This window comes from Balaenoptera physalus (genome assembly GCF_965194825.1).
Source record: "Balaenoptera physalus genome assembly, chromosome: 16".
Classification (NCBI taxonomy): domain Eukaryota; kingdom Metazoa; phylum Chordata; class Mammalia; order Artiodactyla; family Balaenopteridae; genus Balaenoptera; species Balaenoptera physalus.
This window is the reverse complement of record NC_138898.1, coordinates 25538934-25553550: the sequence shown is the minus strand read 5'-3', so window position 1 is coordinate 25553550 and position 14617 is coordinate 25538934. Positions and strand designations below refer to the sequence as shown.

General features: G+C 55.1%; 1 protein-coding gene across 4 annotated transcripts; it reads right to left on the bottom strand.

Moving 5' to 3' along the window:
• Nucleotides 1-1029: 1029 nt before the first annotated feature.
• Nucleotides 1030-10799, bottom strand: E2F1 (E2F transcription factor 1). 4 transcript variants are annotated; one of them, XM_082432167.1, is made up of 8 exons: nt 10088-10799; nt 6974-7044; nt 5233-5323; nt 4632-4851; nt 3631-3783; nt 2804-2918; nt 2478-2709; nt 1030-1687 (listed from the first exon to the last, which is right to left on the bottom strand). In XM_082432167.1, the coding sequence occupies exons 1-8, from the start codon at nt 10782-10784 to the stop codon at nt 1569-1571; spliced, it is 1698 nt and encodes a 565-aa protein (XP_082288293.1). In that variant the 5' UTR covers nt 10785-10799; the 3' UTR covers nt 1030-1568. The 4 variants fall into 4 exon arrangements, with proteins under 4 accessions (XP_082288293.1, XP_082288292.1, XP_082288294.1 ...); XM_082432166.1 differs by lacking the exon at nt 1030-1687 and adding an exon at nt 1735-2346; XM_082432168.1 differs by lacking the exons at nt 1030-1687; nt 2478-2709 and adding an exon at nt 1735-2346.
• Nucleotides 10800-14617: the final 3818 nt, after the last annotated feature.

The following is a 14617-nucleotide window of genomic DNA, read 5'->3' as shown; positions in this document are numbered from 1 at the left end:
CACCGAGGGCAGGTCCCGCACCGTTACAGGGTCAACAGAGCAAAGGGCAGGAGCACAAGCGCGCCACCTGCTGGGCAAACCCGCAAGTGGCTTCGCCTCTGCGCGTCTGTACCTTCTGCAAAATGGGGGTAAGGGTAGACACATCGTACGATTGTTGTGGGGGCTGACTGACAGTGAAGGGCTTAAAATAGGGACTGGCTCAGGGAAAGCCCACCTAAGGGTTTGCTAAATAGGTCCGTGTGGACCGTCTCCCAGTCACCCTCCCTTCCACTCTGAAGCTCTACTCGGGCTTCTCTTCCCCCTCGCTCTTCCGTTCTGGCCCCCTCTTCAATCCATCCTCCATACAGCAGCCAGAGGGAGCTTTTAAAATGTAAAACAGGGCGTGTCACTCCTCTCTCAGACTCACCAGGGTCCTTGTCCCCTGAATAAAGCCCAAGACTGAACGTCTCTCCACCCTGGCCCTCACCTCAGGATTCCAGCCACACTGGTTTCTCTCAGGTCCTCAGGGCCCTGGGGGCCTTTGCCCATGTGGCCCTCTCCTGCTTGGTGTGTTCTTCCTCTTCCTCCTCAGTTAATTTCTTCTATCCTACAGCTTTAGGTCAAGCACCACCTTTTCCAGGAAGCCCTCCCTGATCCTCTCATTTGTTTGAGTCTCCTCCAGCAGGTCCTGAGAGCTCCATGAGGGGAGGGAACGCGTGTCCCCAGAACCTGACACGGAATCAGCCTGTTGTAATTATCTGTTGCATGTTTACAAATGTCCAGAAACATCTGGAAGGAGCATAGCAAACTGATCAGAGTGGCTCCTCTGGGGCTGGAAAAAGGAAGGGAGTTCATTTATTACTTTGTCGGACCAGTTTTTAAATTAGGGTAAAAAAGGTGATGAAGCCTACCTTTCTCGGGGCAGTGAGGCTCAAATAAAATGAAGCCAGGCAGGGACAGGGAGAGGGAAGTAGAGAATGGGCATTTTCCCAGCAATCTTGACCTCTCCCACCCTCACATTTGCTCCCAGTACATAGTCCCCAAACCGGGCCCAGACATCATCAAAATATTTATTAAAACCAAAGCAGAGGGAACAGAGCTGTTAGGAAGGCAAATCAAAGTGCAGATTGGAGGGTGGGGCAGAGCAAGAAGTGGCGTGGAAGGGGCACTTCAAATGCCACAGGAGGGGCCCCTGTGGTCTGGGCTGGGGGGGAGGCCCTTCACCCCACCCCTCCCGCCCACCCTGTCAGTGAAGGTCCCCCACTCACCTCTCCCATCTCACATCCATCCTGGGGGCAGCTGGGGCCCTGCAGTGACCCCGTGGGGAGAGACCACCCCCTTGATCCACCCATGGCTGTCAGTCAGTCAGTCTGTCTCCCTCCCTCACTTTCCCAATAAATAAACCATTCAGGCCTCAGCTCCTTCAGAGTGGGGCAAAGAACAGCTCAGGGACCCCTGCCCTCGCTCAGGGGTAAGGGAGTTGCGGCATCAGCCCCGCATCCCTCCTACCCTTTGCTGATGCCCCAAGCTTGCCAAAAAGGCCTTGATAAATAAATAACGCTCCATTAAAGCTTCGATCAGAAAAACCTTTAAGACGACAGAAGTGCTCTCGCGGTCCTGCAAACGAGCAGGCCAAGGCCTCGCCACCCGGCCCGGTCAGCACGCAGGATTCTGGGGGCAGGTGGCCACCCTGGGCCTCGTGGGGCCCCTGGAGCAAGGAGACCAAAAGTGCAGTTAGAGCCCCCGCCATGCGCACACATGGGCTCATGCACACACACGTGGACACACTGGGGCGTGTTTTCAGTGCACACACAGATGTGTTCACCTTCATTCCCCGGTACATGCACACACACATGCTCACACACCACTCACCCCGTGTACACACGTGTCGGGTGTTGGGTGCATGCACATACACACCACAAACAGAATCCTTCCCTTCCTGGCTTGCTCAGCCTCCTGGCAGTAGCCAGACTCCAGAGCTAGAAGCTTCCGGAGGTAGGGGAGAGGGGTATAAATTAAACGTTTCCAATTGGACTAGGAGGACGGCCAGGGGCAGGGGGCTCCAGGGCTGCAGAGACAGGGTGGGCATCCCAGGAGGCCCTGGTCCCCCTAAGCCCCGTCAGAAATCCAGGGGAGTGAGGTCCCCAAAGTCACAGTCGAAGAGGTCTCTGATGCCCTCGCCCTCCTCAAGGCCGAAGTGGTAGTCGAGGGCCTCGTGCGGGGGGGACAGGCTGATGAACTCCTCGGGGAGGAGGCCGGCAAAGTCCTCCCGCACGTGCTCCAGGAGCGAGTCGGCCGCCACCAGTGGGGACAGGCGGTCCTCGTCCATGGGGGCCCGCAGGCTGCCCATCCGGGAAAGCAGAGGTTCTGGGGAGACGGGGGAGCATCACAGGCCGGGGACGCCCCGGCGGGGAGGACAGAGGGTCTGTCACGCCTGCCCGCCCACCCACCCGGGAGAGGGGGCCCCACCCCGCCCTGCCCACCCACCCTTCACCCACCTTGCTCCAGGCTTAGCAGGGACTGACTGGGATCCGTGGCAGGGGATGAGGGGGGAGATGATGATGGTGGTGGTGGTGGCACTGTGGTGGCAGGGTCAGCTGCCCTCTCCTCCTCCCCAGAAGCTGCACCCTGGGACGGGGTCTTCCCGGGGCTGATCCCGCCCGCACTCTCCTCAGGGCACAGGAAAACATCGATGGGGCCTTGTTTGCTCTTAAGGGAGATCTGAAAGGTCTGGGTGAAGGTAGCAGGCACAGTAAACTGAGGCTCAGCTAACTACCAGCCCAGCCCAGCCTGTCCTGGTCCAGTCTAGACTCCCAGGTCTCACCTCTGAGGAGTCCACGGCTTGAAGCTGGGTCTCGGGAGGGGCCTTGATCACCATAACCATCTGTTCTGCAGGGTCCGCAATGCTACGAAGGTCCTGGCAGGTCACGTAGGCCAGGGTTGGTGGAGTCAAGGACCACATGACCTTTGGCCTTTGGGGGCCACCCACCCAGACAGCTCATAAGGCAGAGCCCATACCTGCTGAGTCACTCCTGTCCTCTGCATCTCCCACTCCAGGGCCTGGCACATAGCTGGTACTCAATCCTATCTCATGCCCTTGAGCCTCAGTTCCCACATCTGTACAATGAGGCCACTCTCTACCCATCAGATCTCAAGGTAATAATGGCTGCCTGCAATAATTTCATATAAATTACATAAATACAGGTTTGGTACTGAGAATTTACCCATGACCTTGGTGTCAATTAGTAGTTATCTCCAAAATGTATAAACGTAATTTGGGTATTCACTTAAAAGAAAAGCTTATTTTAAAATAAAGTTTCTATTTTTGTAAATAAAAGACAAATAAAAACTTACATCTCTAACCTTGAAGCTACAACCAGGTACCAAATCATTGTATTAAATGAATGTTTGTTATCGGTATCCTAGCTTTTCTTGTTTTAATCTGTGCAACTTTGGAATAGGATTATTTTCCCCTTTTACAGATGAAGCTGAGACTCAGAGAGTAACTTGTCCAGTGTCACACAGTGACTAAATGCTGGGCCAGGACTGGTATCCAAAGCCAGAACCCTCTCCTGAATCCAGGGCCCAGGGTAGCCTCTCTATTCCCACTTGGATGGGGCCACGGTCACCCTCCAGGCAGTTCAAGGATATCGCTGGCTGTCAGCATCCTCGGAAAGCAGACGCAGCTGCGTGGTGCAGATGTGGATCAGGTGGTCCAGCTGCCGCTCGCTTTCCTGCAGTTGCTGGAGGTCCTGGGTCAATCCTTCAAGCCGCCCACCGATCCCCACTGCTGCGTGGCTGCCTCTGCCGGGAGGCAAAGGGAGGGTTAGCAGCTCCCGGCCCCTCTTCCCAGGAGGCGTGACCCTCAGCAGAACAGTCTGCTGCTGCCTCTTTTCTGTAAGACCCAGGCGAGCCCTCGCTCCTCTTGGCCTGGCTCCTCAGCTGGGAAACAGCAGAGGGCTGAAGCTGGGCTCCAAGGCAGACTGGCTGGGTTCAACGTCGGGCCTGAATGTCTGTGAACACCCACGTGTCCCTCATAGGGGGCTGGATAAGTAAATGGGGACAGACATGCCATGGAATACTATGCAGTTGTGTAAAAGGACAAGAATGCATTAGATGCAGACATGGAAGCATTTCTAAGACATATTAAGTGAAAAGAAAAAAAATGATGTAGAATGGAATATCTACCGATAACTGAGAACACAAATGTGTCAGAGAGGGGAGTAGGATGACCGGGGAAAGAGGTGAAAAGGGAGAAATAAAATAAGAATTACCAAGAATAAAACAGCTGTGTTAAACAATCTCATCAATGGCAACAGAAGCCAGAACAATGGTCACCTGGTGGTATGAGGGGTGGACTGTGTGGGGAGGGGCACAAGGGAACTTTCTGGGGTGCTGGAAATGTTCCTTATTCTTATCTAGATGGTGGTTACCCAGGTGAAGAAATATGTAAAGTTGCACTGAGCTAGATAGGTAAGATTTGTGTTCTTCCCTGCATCTATCACCTCAGGGAAGCCAGCTTTCCTCTCTAAACCTCGGTTTGCCCTGCAGTAAGACGGCGATCCGGGCAGTCACAGTGGTATCACTATCAGCTCCTCCGGGCTGGCCCGGCCCTGGGCCTCTGCCCACCCTCCTGTTTGGCTGGTACCTACAGCCACTGGATGTGGTTCTTGGACTTCTTGGCGATGAGCTGGATGCCCTCGAGGACGTTGGTGATGTCGTAGATGCGCCGTTTCTGCACCTTCAGCACCTCAGCTGCCCAGTTCAGGTCGACGACACCATCGGCCGAGCGGCTCAGCAACTCCAGGAAGCGCTTGGTAGTCAGATTCAGTGATGTTTCATAGCGTGACTTCTCCCCTGGGGATTTCACACCTGGGGGCCAGGCAGGGTAGGGTCCCTCAGCACCACCCCCACCCCCCAGACCCAGCCAGGCTGGCCTCCCTGGCAGTGCAGGGCAGGAGGACTGGGGGATGGGGCTGGGGGGCAGATGGCTCCTTCCCCTTGGTGAGGCCAAGCAGGGAGGCCCTGTGGCTGCCTGCCAACCACAGCATTCCTCTTCCGGCTGGGGAACTCCCCACCCCCCAGGGCTTGGGGAAGCCATGCCAGGCGGCCACTCCAGCTGCCCCTTGGGGCCCCCAGAGGCCTGGCTCAGGCCCAGGCCTAACAGACCAGAGCTTAGTGTGCAAGCATGTTTGTCTGTCCACAACCTGGGTCCAACCAGGAGGCCTGCCCTAGCCCAAGCTCAGGGGGTACCTTTTCCTGGGTGGCGGCCTCTGCCCCGAGCTGGCCCACTGCTCTCGGCCAGGTACTGATGGTCAGTTTCCAAGTCCAGCCTCCGCTTCACCTACGGCAAAAACAACGGGAGGATGCCCAGTAACCAGGAGAGTGGGGCCACAAGAGACCTGGCTGAGGGCCTGGTGCTCCCAGGCCGCCCCCTGCCTCAGTCTCTCTCCCAGGATGCCCAAGTGTGTGAGTGAGGGGGAGGTCCCAGGGGACACAATCCTACCCCATAGGACAGAACACTCAACTGGAAGGCAGAAGTTCAACACCCAGTTCCACCACTACCTTCTTGGGGGCATGTGGTAGTTTGCAAATTTTTTGATACTCCTCCTTTCAAAAGATGGAGCCTAATTCTCCTCCCCTTAAATATGGGCCAGATCTGGTAACTTGCTTCGAATGAACAGACTATGGTGGATGTGTGTCACTTCTGAGACTGGATCATACAGGCACTGGAGCTTCCTCCTTGCTCTCTTTATTGGATCATTCACTCTTGGTGGGAGCCAGCTGCCATGTCATGCAGGCACTCAAGTAGCCCTAAGGACAGGACCAAGTGGCAAGGAACTGAAGTCTCCCCCCAACAGCAACACAGGTAAGCTCAGAAGCAAATCCTCCAACCCTAGTCATGCCTTCCGACGACTGCAGCCGGGCCAACATTTTGGCAGCAACCTCAGAAGAGGCCCTGAGCCAGAAGCACCCAGCTAAGTCACCCCTGAATTCCTCACCCCCAGAAACTGTATGATAATAAATGTTTGTTATTTTAAGCCATTAGGAAACAGGTCCTCTGAGTTAAGTCACTGCCTCTCTCTGGTTTCTGACTGTCTGTGAATATGGCAGCACAGTAATGGCCCCATTTTACAGATGAAACAACTGAAACCCAGAGAAGCTCACGGTCATACAGGCAGGAAGTGGCAGAGCCAGAATTCCTGCCCAGATGCCCTCTGATTTAGTTACACCACTCGAGGATGGAGATTGCCCTGGAGGTCTCACAGGCATCTCCACTGCATCCTGACATACCCTCCCCTCCCCCACCCACAGGGTTTCCTGAGCTAGAACCTGGTTCAGCCCCACCTGCTGCCCTCATCACATCTAGCTGCCAAGAAATCCTGTCACCACAGCCACCAGCACCTCCCACCTGGACCAGCTGTCTTCCCATTGGTCTCCCTGCCTTCATCTGTCCCCCTTCACCTTAGTATCCTCATCTGCCACCAATTCTCTACAAGAACTTCTGCTGAGACATCTTTCTTCACAAACCTGTGTCTCCAAGCCTTAGCTCATGCTGGTCCCCTCCCTGGTTTGCCCTTGCCTCCCTCCCTCCTAATTCACACCACCGCTTCCCCCCCTCTGTAGGCAGGCATCTTACCCATAACCTAAGCCTTTCCGATTCCACAAGAGAAACTGAGCCTCTTCTCCCTCAGAACTGCCTCAAACCCAACCTTTCCCCACATGGTCCCTCGCTACAAATTTCTGCAGATGCGTTTGTCTCACCCAGAAGCCAGGGAGCCCCTCAGAGGCGGGCACTGGGTCTGAATAGTCTCTGTACACAGGGTCTGGGCATCAACAAACGTTTGCTGAATGAACCACCCCACATGCTGACGGACCCCGACACTCCCTCTCACGCACACACTCGTGGATTCCCGCAGGGATCCGCAGATAGAAGAGCTAACACGCACTGAGTGCTTCCTGTGTACCGAGCACAGCTAGGTAACTGCTTTACCTGCGTGCGATCATCAAACCCTCCAACCATCTTGCAGCACGTGCTCTGAGGACTTCCACTTCCTGAGGAGCCTGCACCTCGGAGAGGTCACGTAGTGAGAGGTAGAGTCAGGATCTAAACCTTAGTGGCCTGGGCAGAGGCTAGTCCAGAAGCCAGGCCCCCTAAAGCGAAACCAGAATGTACCCCCTCTCCAGCCTTGCCCCTAGGGCCTGAACCCTAGTATGCTCCAGCCAACCGCACCCCTTGCCTCCTTCCTGCTCCCCACAGGGGTGCCCACCCTGAAGGCAGATCAATGCCACACTCTAAAACAAGGGCTCAAGCAGATGGATGCCCATTTCTGCTGCTGCTCTCTAGAGATGCAGGCACAGGGACCCAAAAGGCGGGGGTGAAGACAAACAAAACATTGGTGAAAAAATCTGGATGACTCAAACACCTATCCACGGGAATGGACACAAAAACTGGTTCATCCAGCCTCTGGAATACCACGCTGCTGTCAAGAAGGACTGAGGCAGGTTGATACAGAACCCTCCCAAAGACATATTGACAAGAAAAACATAACGCAGTGCATTTATGTGATCCCTTTTGAGGATAAAGGGCTCATGAAACCATTTCCTCTGGTTCAGTTGCTATTACTATAGAATCCATTTCAGGGGTGACCTCTGTATGGGAGGGAGGACCATGAGGACCATGTTGCCTTATCTCTAAAGTGTGGATGATGTGCTGCTGGAACACGGACATAAAGGAAAAACTTCAATTTCTAAAACTTTAGAAAAAGAAAGCTGTCATAACCACCTTAAAAAAAAAGCAGGCTCAGGAGGAGAAAAAAGGAAAAATGGATGGGGCTGGGATCTTGTCCCCCTCAACTTTCTAGCCTTTTAACTCTTTTTCTATAGTAAATGTGTATTATGTTAAGTTTGTTTTTTAACAGCCATGACAACAGGGTAGAGGTGGACAGGAGAGGCCAGGAGGAATGGCTGAATCGTGCAGAGACTTGTATGCAGGAGGTACTCAATGAATGCTCACTTGTTTCAAGGACTGCCCCAAACAAATGCTAGAGCAGAGGGTCAGTGGAGGCCACAGCTCAGATGGCCAGTGGCTACCCACAGGTACAATGTTAGGGGGTGTTGGATGGCAAAAGCTGGGCCTATGTTTCTGGACTTCAGCTCCAAGACCGCACCAGCCCTCACCCCTGCCCACGGCAGAAAACGCCTACTGTCCCTTAAGTACTGTGAGGGCAGAGGCTCCTTACTTGCCTGTGCCTAGAACCTCATAGGTGCTCACTAACAACTGTTGAATGAAAGGAATGCTCAGGCCCAATGAGGCTGCCCCTGACACCACTGGGGGTGGAGCAGAGGGCATACGTCCTCAGCCCAGTCCCTGGCTGTCCCTCTGAGCCTGAAGCTCAGTTCCCCAAGGGCAGGACCCACAGCCCTGGGCCTGCTAGGTACCTGTCAATCAGCTAAACTGGAGGCTACTTGTCCAGGCCCCAAGCTGGTACCCACAGGGACAGGTTGCTGGGGTACAGGAGATGAGCCAGGTGGCCCACCCCTGGTACAACTTCCATCCCTCTCACTCATTAGGAGGAAGGGACCCTGGGCTTCCTTCAACCTCTATTAGCATCTCCAGTATGCAAGGCATCCCAGCAGTTAACCACTCAGGAAATCTGGATTGGTCCCACCACTCACTAGCTGACTTACTAGGGAATGTTCTAATATCTCTTCGCCTCAGCTTCCCTATCTGTAAAAGGGGAAGGTTGTTGAAAGGGTTAAATGAGTTAATTGGGTAAAGTGCTTGGCACAGAGCCCAATACACAATACAGTCTCAAAACAATGGTGCCTGCTATTGTTATTATTAGCATCTCGGTGATTCCGGAAGGAAGGCCACACTGGGCAAGGGGCCAAGGGGGTTGGGGGAACCTTGCCGGGACGCCTCAGGGACCAGCTGCCACCCAGGCCATCAGCAGTTGGGCGGCTTCCACCTCCTTGCCCTGGGCCCTGCCTCTTCCCACAACTTGCTCCAAGCTCTATGCGGAGACCCCATCCTGCCTGGCCAGCCCCTGCCTGCCCATCCATGCCTCACCTTCACCCACAGGTTGTGCCAGTCAAACTGGTCTCCACGCCCTGTCCTGGAGCCCACAGGACCAAGCTCCAGGGCTCCACTCCCTTCTCCCCCTGTAATTCAGCCACTTCTTTTGGGCCCCCTAGTCTGAACTGTCTTGAGCCTCTTGCTGCTCAGGGAGCACTTTATCAAGGCATCTCCCTGGGGCATTTACTCTCTCCTGGCACCGGGGGCCTCCCCTCCAGCTCCCAGAGGCCCAACCCACCCAGTACTTCCACTGGGGCCCAGGGGTCTGCCTGCCTGATTAATGAGGTTCCATGGCAACCAGGGTCTGGGAGGGTGGAGGATGGCAGATGGAAGGACAGGCAGAGGGAGGGGATCAGCAGCTGGCCCAGCCACCCCGCCCCTGCAGAGAAGGCCTCCCAGCCAGGCGGCCTGTCCCCAGAGGCCCGGAGGGCCCGGCCTGCACCTGGCAGTCCAGCATCGAGGCAGGAAGGAGGGTCTCCTCCGTGGCTCTTCCACGGTCTGGTCCCAGGACGCCCCCCTTGACCTCCCCAAGCAGCCATGCCCACCACCCAGCCACACGTTCTGGTCTGAAGCCAGCAGGCCTCAGTTCAAATCTCACTTGCAGCCTTGTGACCAGGGGGCAAGTCACTTCCCCTCTCTGGACACAGTTCAGATGGGCACAGTGACAACACCGAGCTCACAGCATGGATGTGAGTTTTAGCTGCCTTGAAGTCTGCCAGAGACCTGGCATGCAGTCAGCGATAGCTGAATACACGTGGGGCCATTATTATCACTGAGTCTGACCCTCGAGCGTCTCTGGAGAGGAAGCTGAGGCCCAGAGCACAGAGCAGCAAACAAGGACTGGCCCGAGGTCACCCTGCACCCCGGGGCGGGGCCCGGAGGACCAACCCAGGCTCGGCACCGCCCAGCCCGGGCGCGTCAGCCCACCCTCCCCCGCCCCAGCTGCCGCCGGGCCAAACACCGCGCCCCGCCAGGGTCTGCGCGGGGGTCCAGGTAGCGCAGTCGGCCCAGTGTCCCTGGTGTCCGTACCGGCGGGCGGCCGAGCGCGGGGCGCGGCGCGCTGGGTGTGGGCCGGGGCGCCTGCGGCGTGGCGAAGAGCAGCAGGTCGGGGTCGCGGGGCCCGGCGGCGGGCGCGGCGGGGCCGGCGGGGGCCGGCGGGGCGCTGGCGTCCTGCGCCGTGGAGATGATGACGATCTGCGAGGAGTCGAGCAGCCGCAGCGCGCCGGCCCCGAGGAGGGCCTCCAGCGCCGGCGCGCAAGGGCCGCCCGTGGGGGCCCCGGCCACGGCCATGGCGCTCACGGCCCGCGCGGCCCGGGTGGCAGTCGGCGGCGGCGGCGCGGGCCCATGGCGGCAGGCCGAGGCGAGGACTCGATCCCGCTCCGGATCCCGCTCCGCCCCCGGCAGCCGCTGCCTGCAAAGTCCCGGCCACTTTTACGCGCCAAATCCTTTTTGCCGCGAAAGAGCCACGAGCCGCCGAGCGCTGCCACCATTGGCTGTTCGGACTGTGACGGAGACGACGGCGACGGCGCCTATTGGCTGCAGCGCGCCGGACCTGCGGCAGAGGGCGGGACGGGGCGGCGGCGCGAGGCGGTCGGGCCAATCGCAGGACGGGGCGCGCGCAGGCTTTGTCGGGGCGGTGCCAGGCGCGTTCGCACTCCCCCCCCCCCAGAGGGGATGACCCCTGTCCGAGGAGGGGGGCACCCAACCGCTCCCCGACGTACCCCATCCTGCTGATGCCTCTAAGTGGAGATAGAATGTCCGTTCTGCATATCTCACCGTCAGCTGACCCCACGTGACCCCCAGAACCCCCACCTGTGGCCCCAACACACTCAGGTCAGATCTCTAGAAACTGCCCCTCCTCTTTTCTGGGTTCTCACCTCCAAAACCCCAGCCACATCTCCCTTCCTCAACTTGCCCCACCAATGCCATTCACTTTCAAATTCTGCACCTACCCTATCCCTCTCACCCAGAGTCCAAGCAGAAGATGGGGAGGGATGTCTGACCCAATGCAGCTTGGGGCTTTTCTACAAGCCCTCCTGTAGCTGGAATCTCTTCAACATCCTATGCACAGCTTTTGCTTAAACTGATTCATTCACTCATTCATTCAACAAACGTTTTGAGAGCCTGCTCTGTGCCCCATTCTTGACTCCTGGCCCTAAGGAACTCACAGTTTAGTGAAAAGGGGAAGAGGGAAATAGGTAACAAATGTTTACAATATGATGTGGAATTTCCACTATTAAAGTAATTCCAGGGGGCTTCCCTGTGGCGCAGTGTTAAGAATCCGCCTGCCAATGCAGGGCACACGGGTTCGAGCCCTGGTCCGGGAAGATCCCACATGCCGCGGAGCAGCTAAGCCCGTGGGCCACAACGATTGAGCCTGTGCTCTAGAGCCCACGAGCCACAACTACTGAGCCCTCCAGCCACAACTACTGAGCCTGTGCGCCTAGAGCCCATGCTCCACAACAGGAGAAGCCACCGCCATGAGAAGCCCACGCACCTCAATGAAGAGTAGCCCCCACTCGGGCAACTAGAGAAAGCACGCGCGCAGCAATGAAGACCCAACGCAGCCAAAACTAAAAATAAAAAATAAATAAATTAAAAAATAATAGTAATAATAAATAAAGTAATTCCATGTTAGATCTAACAAAGGGAGAAGGTGAGTGTGCTGAGCATGAAAATGCATTTAATCCGGAGGCCCTGGGACCTCTCCATCAGCCGTTTCTCATTGCTCAGGTCAGCTGATTTGACCAATATTGTCCTCTCCTCTGTGCCAGGCTTTATGCCAGCACTGAGGGCAGAGATGTGAAAGGTCTGATGATTTCTATGAACTTGCCTGCCATCTGGTGGGGATGACCCATCAAAAGAAAAAAACAAAGTAGCTAAGACGCAATCAAGAATGAGATCCCTCGGCCCGGCATAAACATCACTTCTTCCAGGGGGCCCTCTGCTGTTGGAGCTAGCTCACTTCCTCCATTGCCCAGCCTGGCCTCTGTTCTAGCACTGAGTGCGCAATGGATTTCTCTATCTGCCTCCCCTATCAGACTGGGAGCTCCATTAGGGCCTCTTCCCAGCACTGGCCTGGTCCAGAGCAGGTGCTGAGAAGGGTTATTAAAGAAACAGGCTGATGCCAGAGGCTACCTGGAATGCAAAGAGAAGGCCCTGGTTCTCCAAGAGTAGTCCTTAGACCCCCGGTTTCAGAATCACCTGGGTGCTTGTTAACTATGGGCCCACCCCAGCCCTGCCAACTTAGAATCTAAGTGCCTAGGAATCCTCATTTTCACATGCAACCCCCCACCCTCATTCCAGGTAACTTTTATGCACGTTCATATTTGAGAACAAATTGGTATTCCTGTATAACCAAAATGTGTGGGGCAGCCTCAAATTACAGCCCCTTGTGGACACTTCTTAGCCTCAGTTTCCTCATCTGTAAAATGGGCTTATTGGGCTTCTCTGGTGGCGCAGCGGTTAAGAATCTGCCTGCCAATGCAGGGGACACGGGTTCGAGCCCTGGTCTGGGAAGATCCCACATGCCGCGGAGCAGCTAAGCCCGTGTGCCACAACTACTGAGTCTGCGCTCTAGAGCCCGTGAGCCACAACTACTAAGCCCACATGCCACAACTACTGAAGCCCACGCGCCTAGAGCCTGTGCTCCTCAACAAGGGAAGCCACCACAATGAGAAGCCCGCGCACTGCAACGAAGAGTAGCCCCCACTGGCCGCAACTAGAGAAAGCCCGCGCACAGCAACGAAGAACCAACACAGCCAAAAATAAATAAATAAATTTATTTTTTGAAAAAAGGGGGGGTGCTTATTGCCCTGGTGCCTTCCAGGGTTGCCATGTGGATGAAAAGTATAGGTGTTTCATAAACTATGAGGTGGTTTAGGAACACAGCAGGAGTTTCCTAAGCAGTTTGTGAAATTACTCATCGCAAATCCCAGACTATGTCAGAACTAGAGGGGACCAGAGAGACTAAATAAGCCTCTCACTTATGGTACAGAAGGGAAAACTGAGGCCCATTCAGAAGTGAAGCCAGCCAGTGATAGAATCTGGCCAACATGGATTCCCAGCCCTGGGCTCGGCCTGTCCCCCTCCTCTCTCCCTACTTAGAGAAGCTCCCATAAGAATGGTAGGTCTCGGGCTTCCCTGGTGGCGCAGTGGTTGAGAATCCGCCTGCCACTGCAGGGAACACGGGTTCGAGCCCTGGTCTGGGAAGATCCCACATGCTGCGGAGCAACTAGGCCCGTGAGCCACAACTACCGAGCCTGCGCATCTGGAGCCTGCGCTCCGCAACAAGAGAGGCCGCGATAGTGAGAGGCCCGCGCACCACGATGAAGACTGGCCCCTGCTTGCCGCAAGTAGAGAAAGCCCTTGCACAGAAACGAAGACCCAACACAGACAAAAATAAAATTAAATAAATAAATAAATAATGATAATAAAAATAAAGGAATTCCTTTAAAAAAAAAAAAAAAGAAAAGGTATTTAAAAAAAATGGTAGGTCTCATTCTAAATAGCCAAGCCAGATCCTGACAAAAGGGTGAGAGAAGCCAGCAACATTCCCACTCCAAAGGTAATTTCCTTCCTTCACACATTCCCAAAGGGTCTCAACAACAGTAACATTCACTCTGTAAAGCCCTCTCATGCCCAATAGTCATTCAACAAACATTTCTCGGGCACCTGTTATGTACCAAGCACTGTACTGGTTGCTGGAGAAGGAAGACAGATACTACTGCCCCATTTTATGATGAGGAAACTTGAGATCTAAAGGGCATGAGCTTACCTAGTGGATGAGAAAGCTATTATTCAGGCTCGGTGAGGCCAAAGCCAGGGGTTTTTCAAAGCCCTGCCCTGCCCAAAGTATTCAAGTACACAACCTCCCAGGTAGAAGCAGGTGCCCTCCTTCCCACAATCCTTCCTGTCCTGCTGCAGCAGAAAGGAGTGAAGAGCAGAATTCCCAATGTGAAATCCAGGAAGAGATACAGGCCTTCTGTATCTATTAATACCCACTTGAAAACAGCAAAGGCCTGATAGATAGAGCCTCTTGGCCCCAAGCCCGACAGATCCTGATAAGGCTGTTCTCAACAGTTCTCAGGCTGGTAGGCTTCCAAAAAATCCACAGTTACTGGGCAGCCACTTCCACTGATGATCTCCTTTCAACCTGATACTCTCATAAGTGAAGCTTGTTTATCCACATGGTGCAGGATGGAGGCTCAGAGAGGGGCACTTGCAACTCAAGGTCACACAGTAGAATAACAGTCTCCCACTGTAAAACCCAGGGCCTGCCCTTCATACCCACCACCCTCTGTAAATACCCCAGAACCAGGCTCAGGGCTGTCAAGATTCTAATGTGTGGTTTCCAAAACGTATTATGGTGGATAGTGGCTTAATTAATAGGTGCTCACCTCCATCACCACCATCACCAACTCCTTACTCCAGGGGAGTCCAAAGGAGTGGAAGCTCCTGGGCCCACAATCCTCCACCTGAAGACATCTTTCCAAGAGGCAGGATGGTAGAGTGATAGCATGGGCTTCTAAATCAGGTGGATGTAAACCGGAATCCGAG

Excerpts from the sequence above, each read along its gene's own strand:
- E2F1 (XM_082432166.1), bottom strand. The coding sequence starts at position 10,784 with ATGGGGTACGTCGGGGAGCGGTTGGGTGCCCCCCTCCTCGGACAGGGG. Across the intron at positions 3,784-4,631 it reads AAGAACCACATCCAGTGGCT|AGGCAGCCACGCAGCAGTGG; the intron begins GTAGGTACCAGC and ends GCCTCCCGGCAG. Across the intron at positions 2,347-2,477 it reads CCTGCTAAGCCTGGAGCAAG|AACCTCTGCTTTCCCGGATG; the intron begins GTGGGTGAAGGG and ends CCGTCTCCCCAG.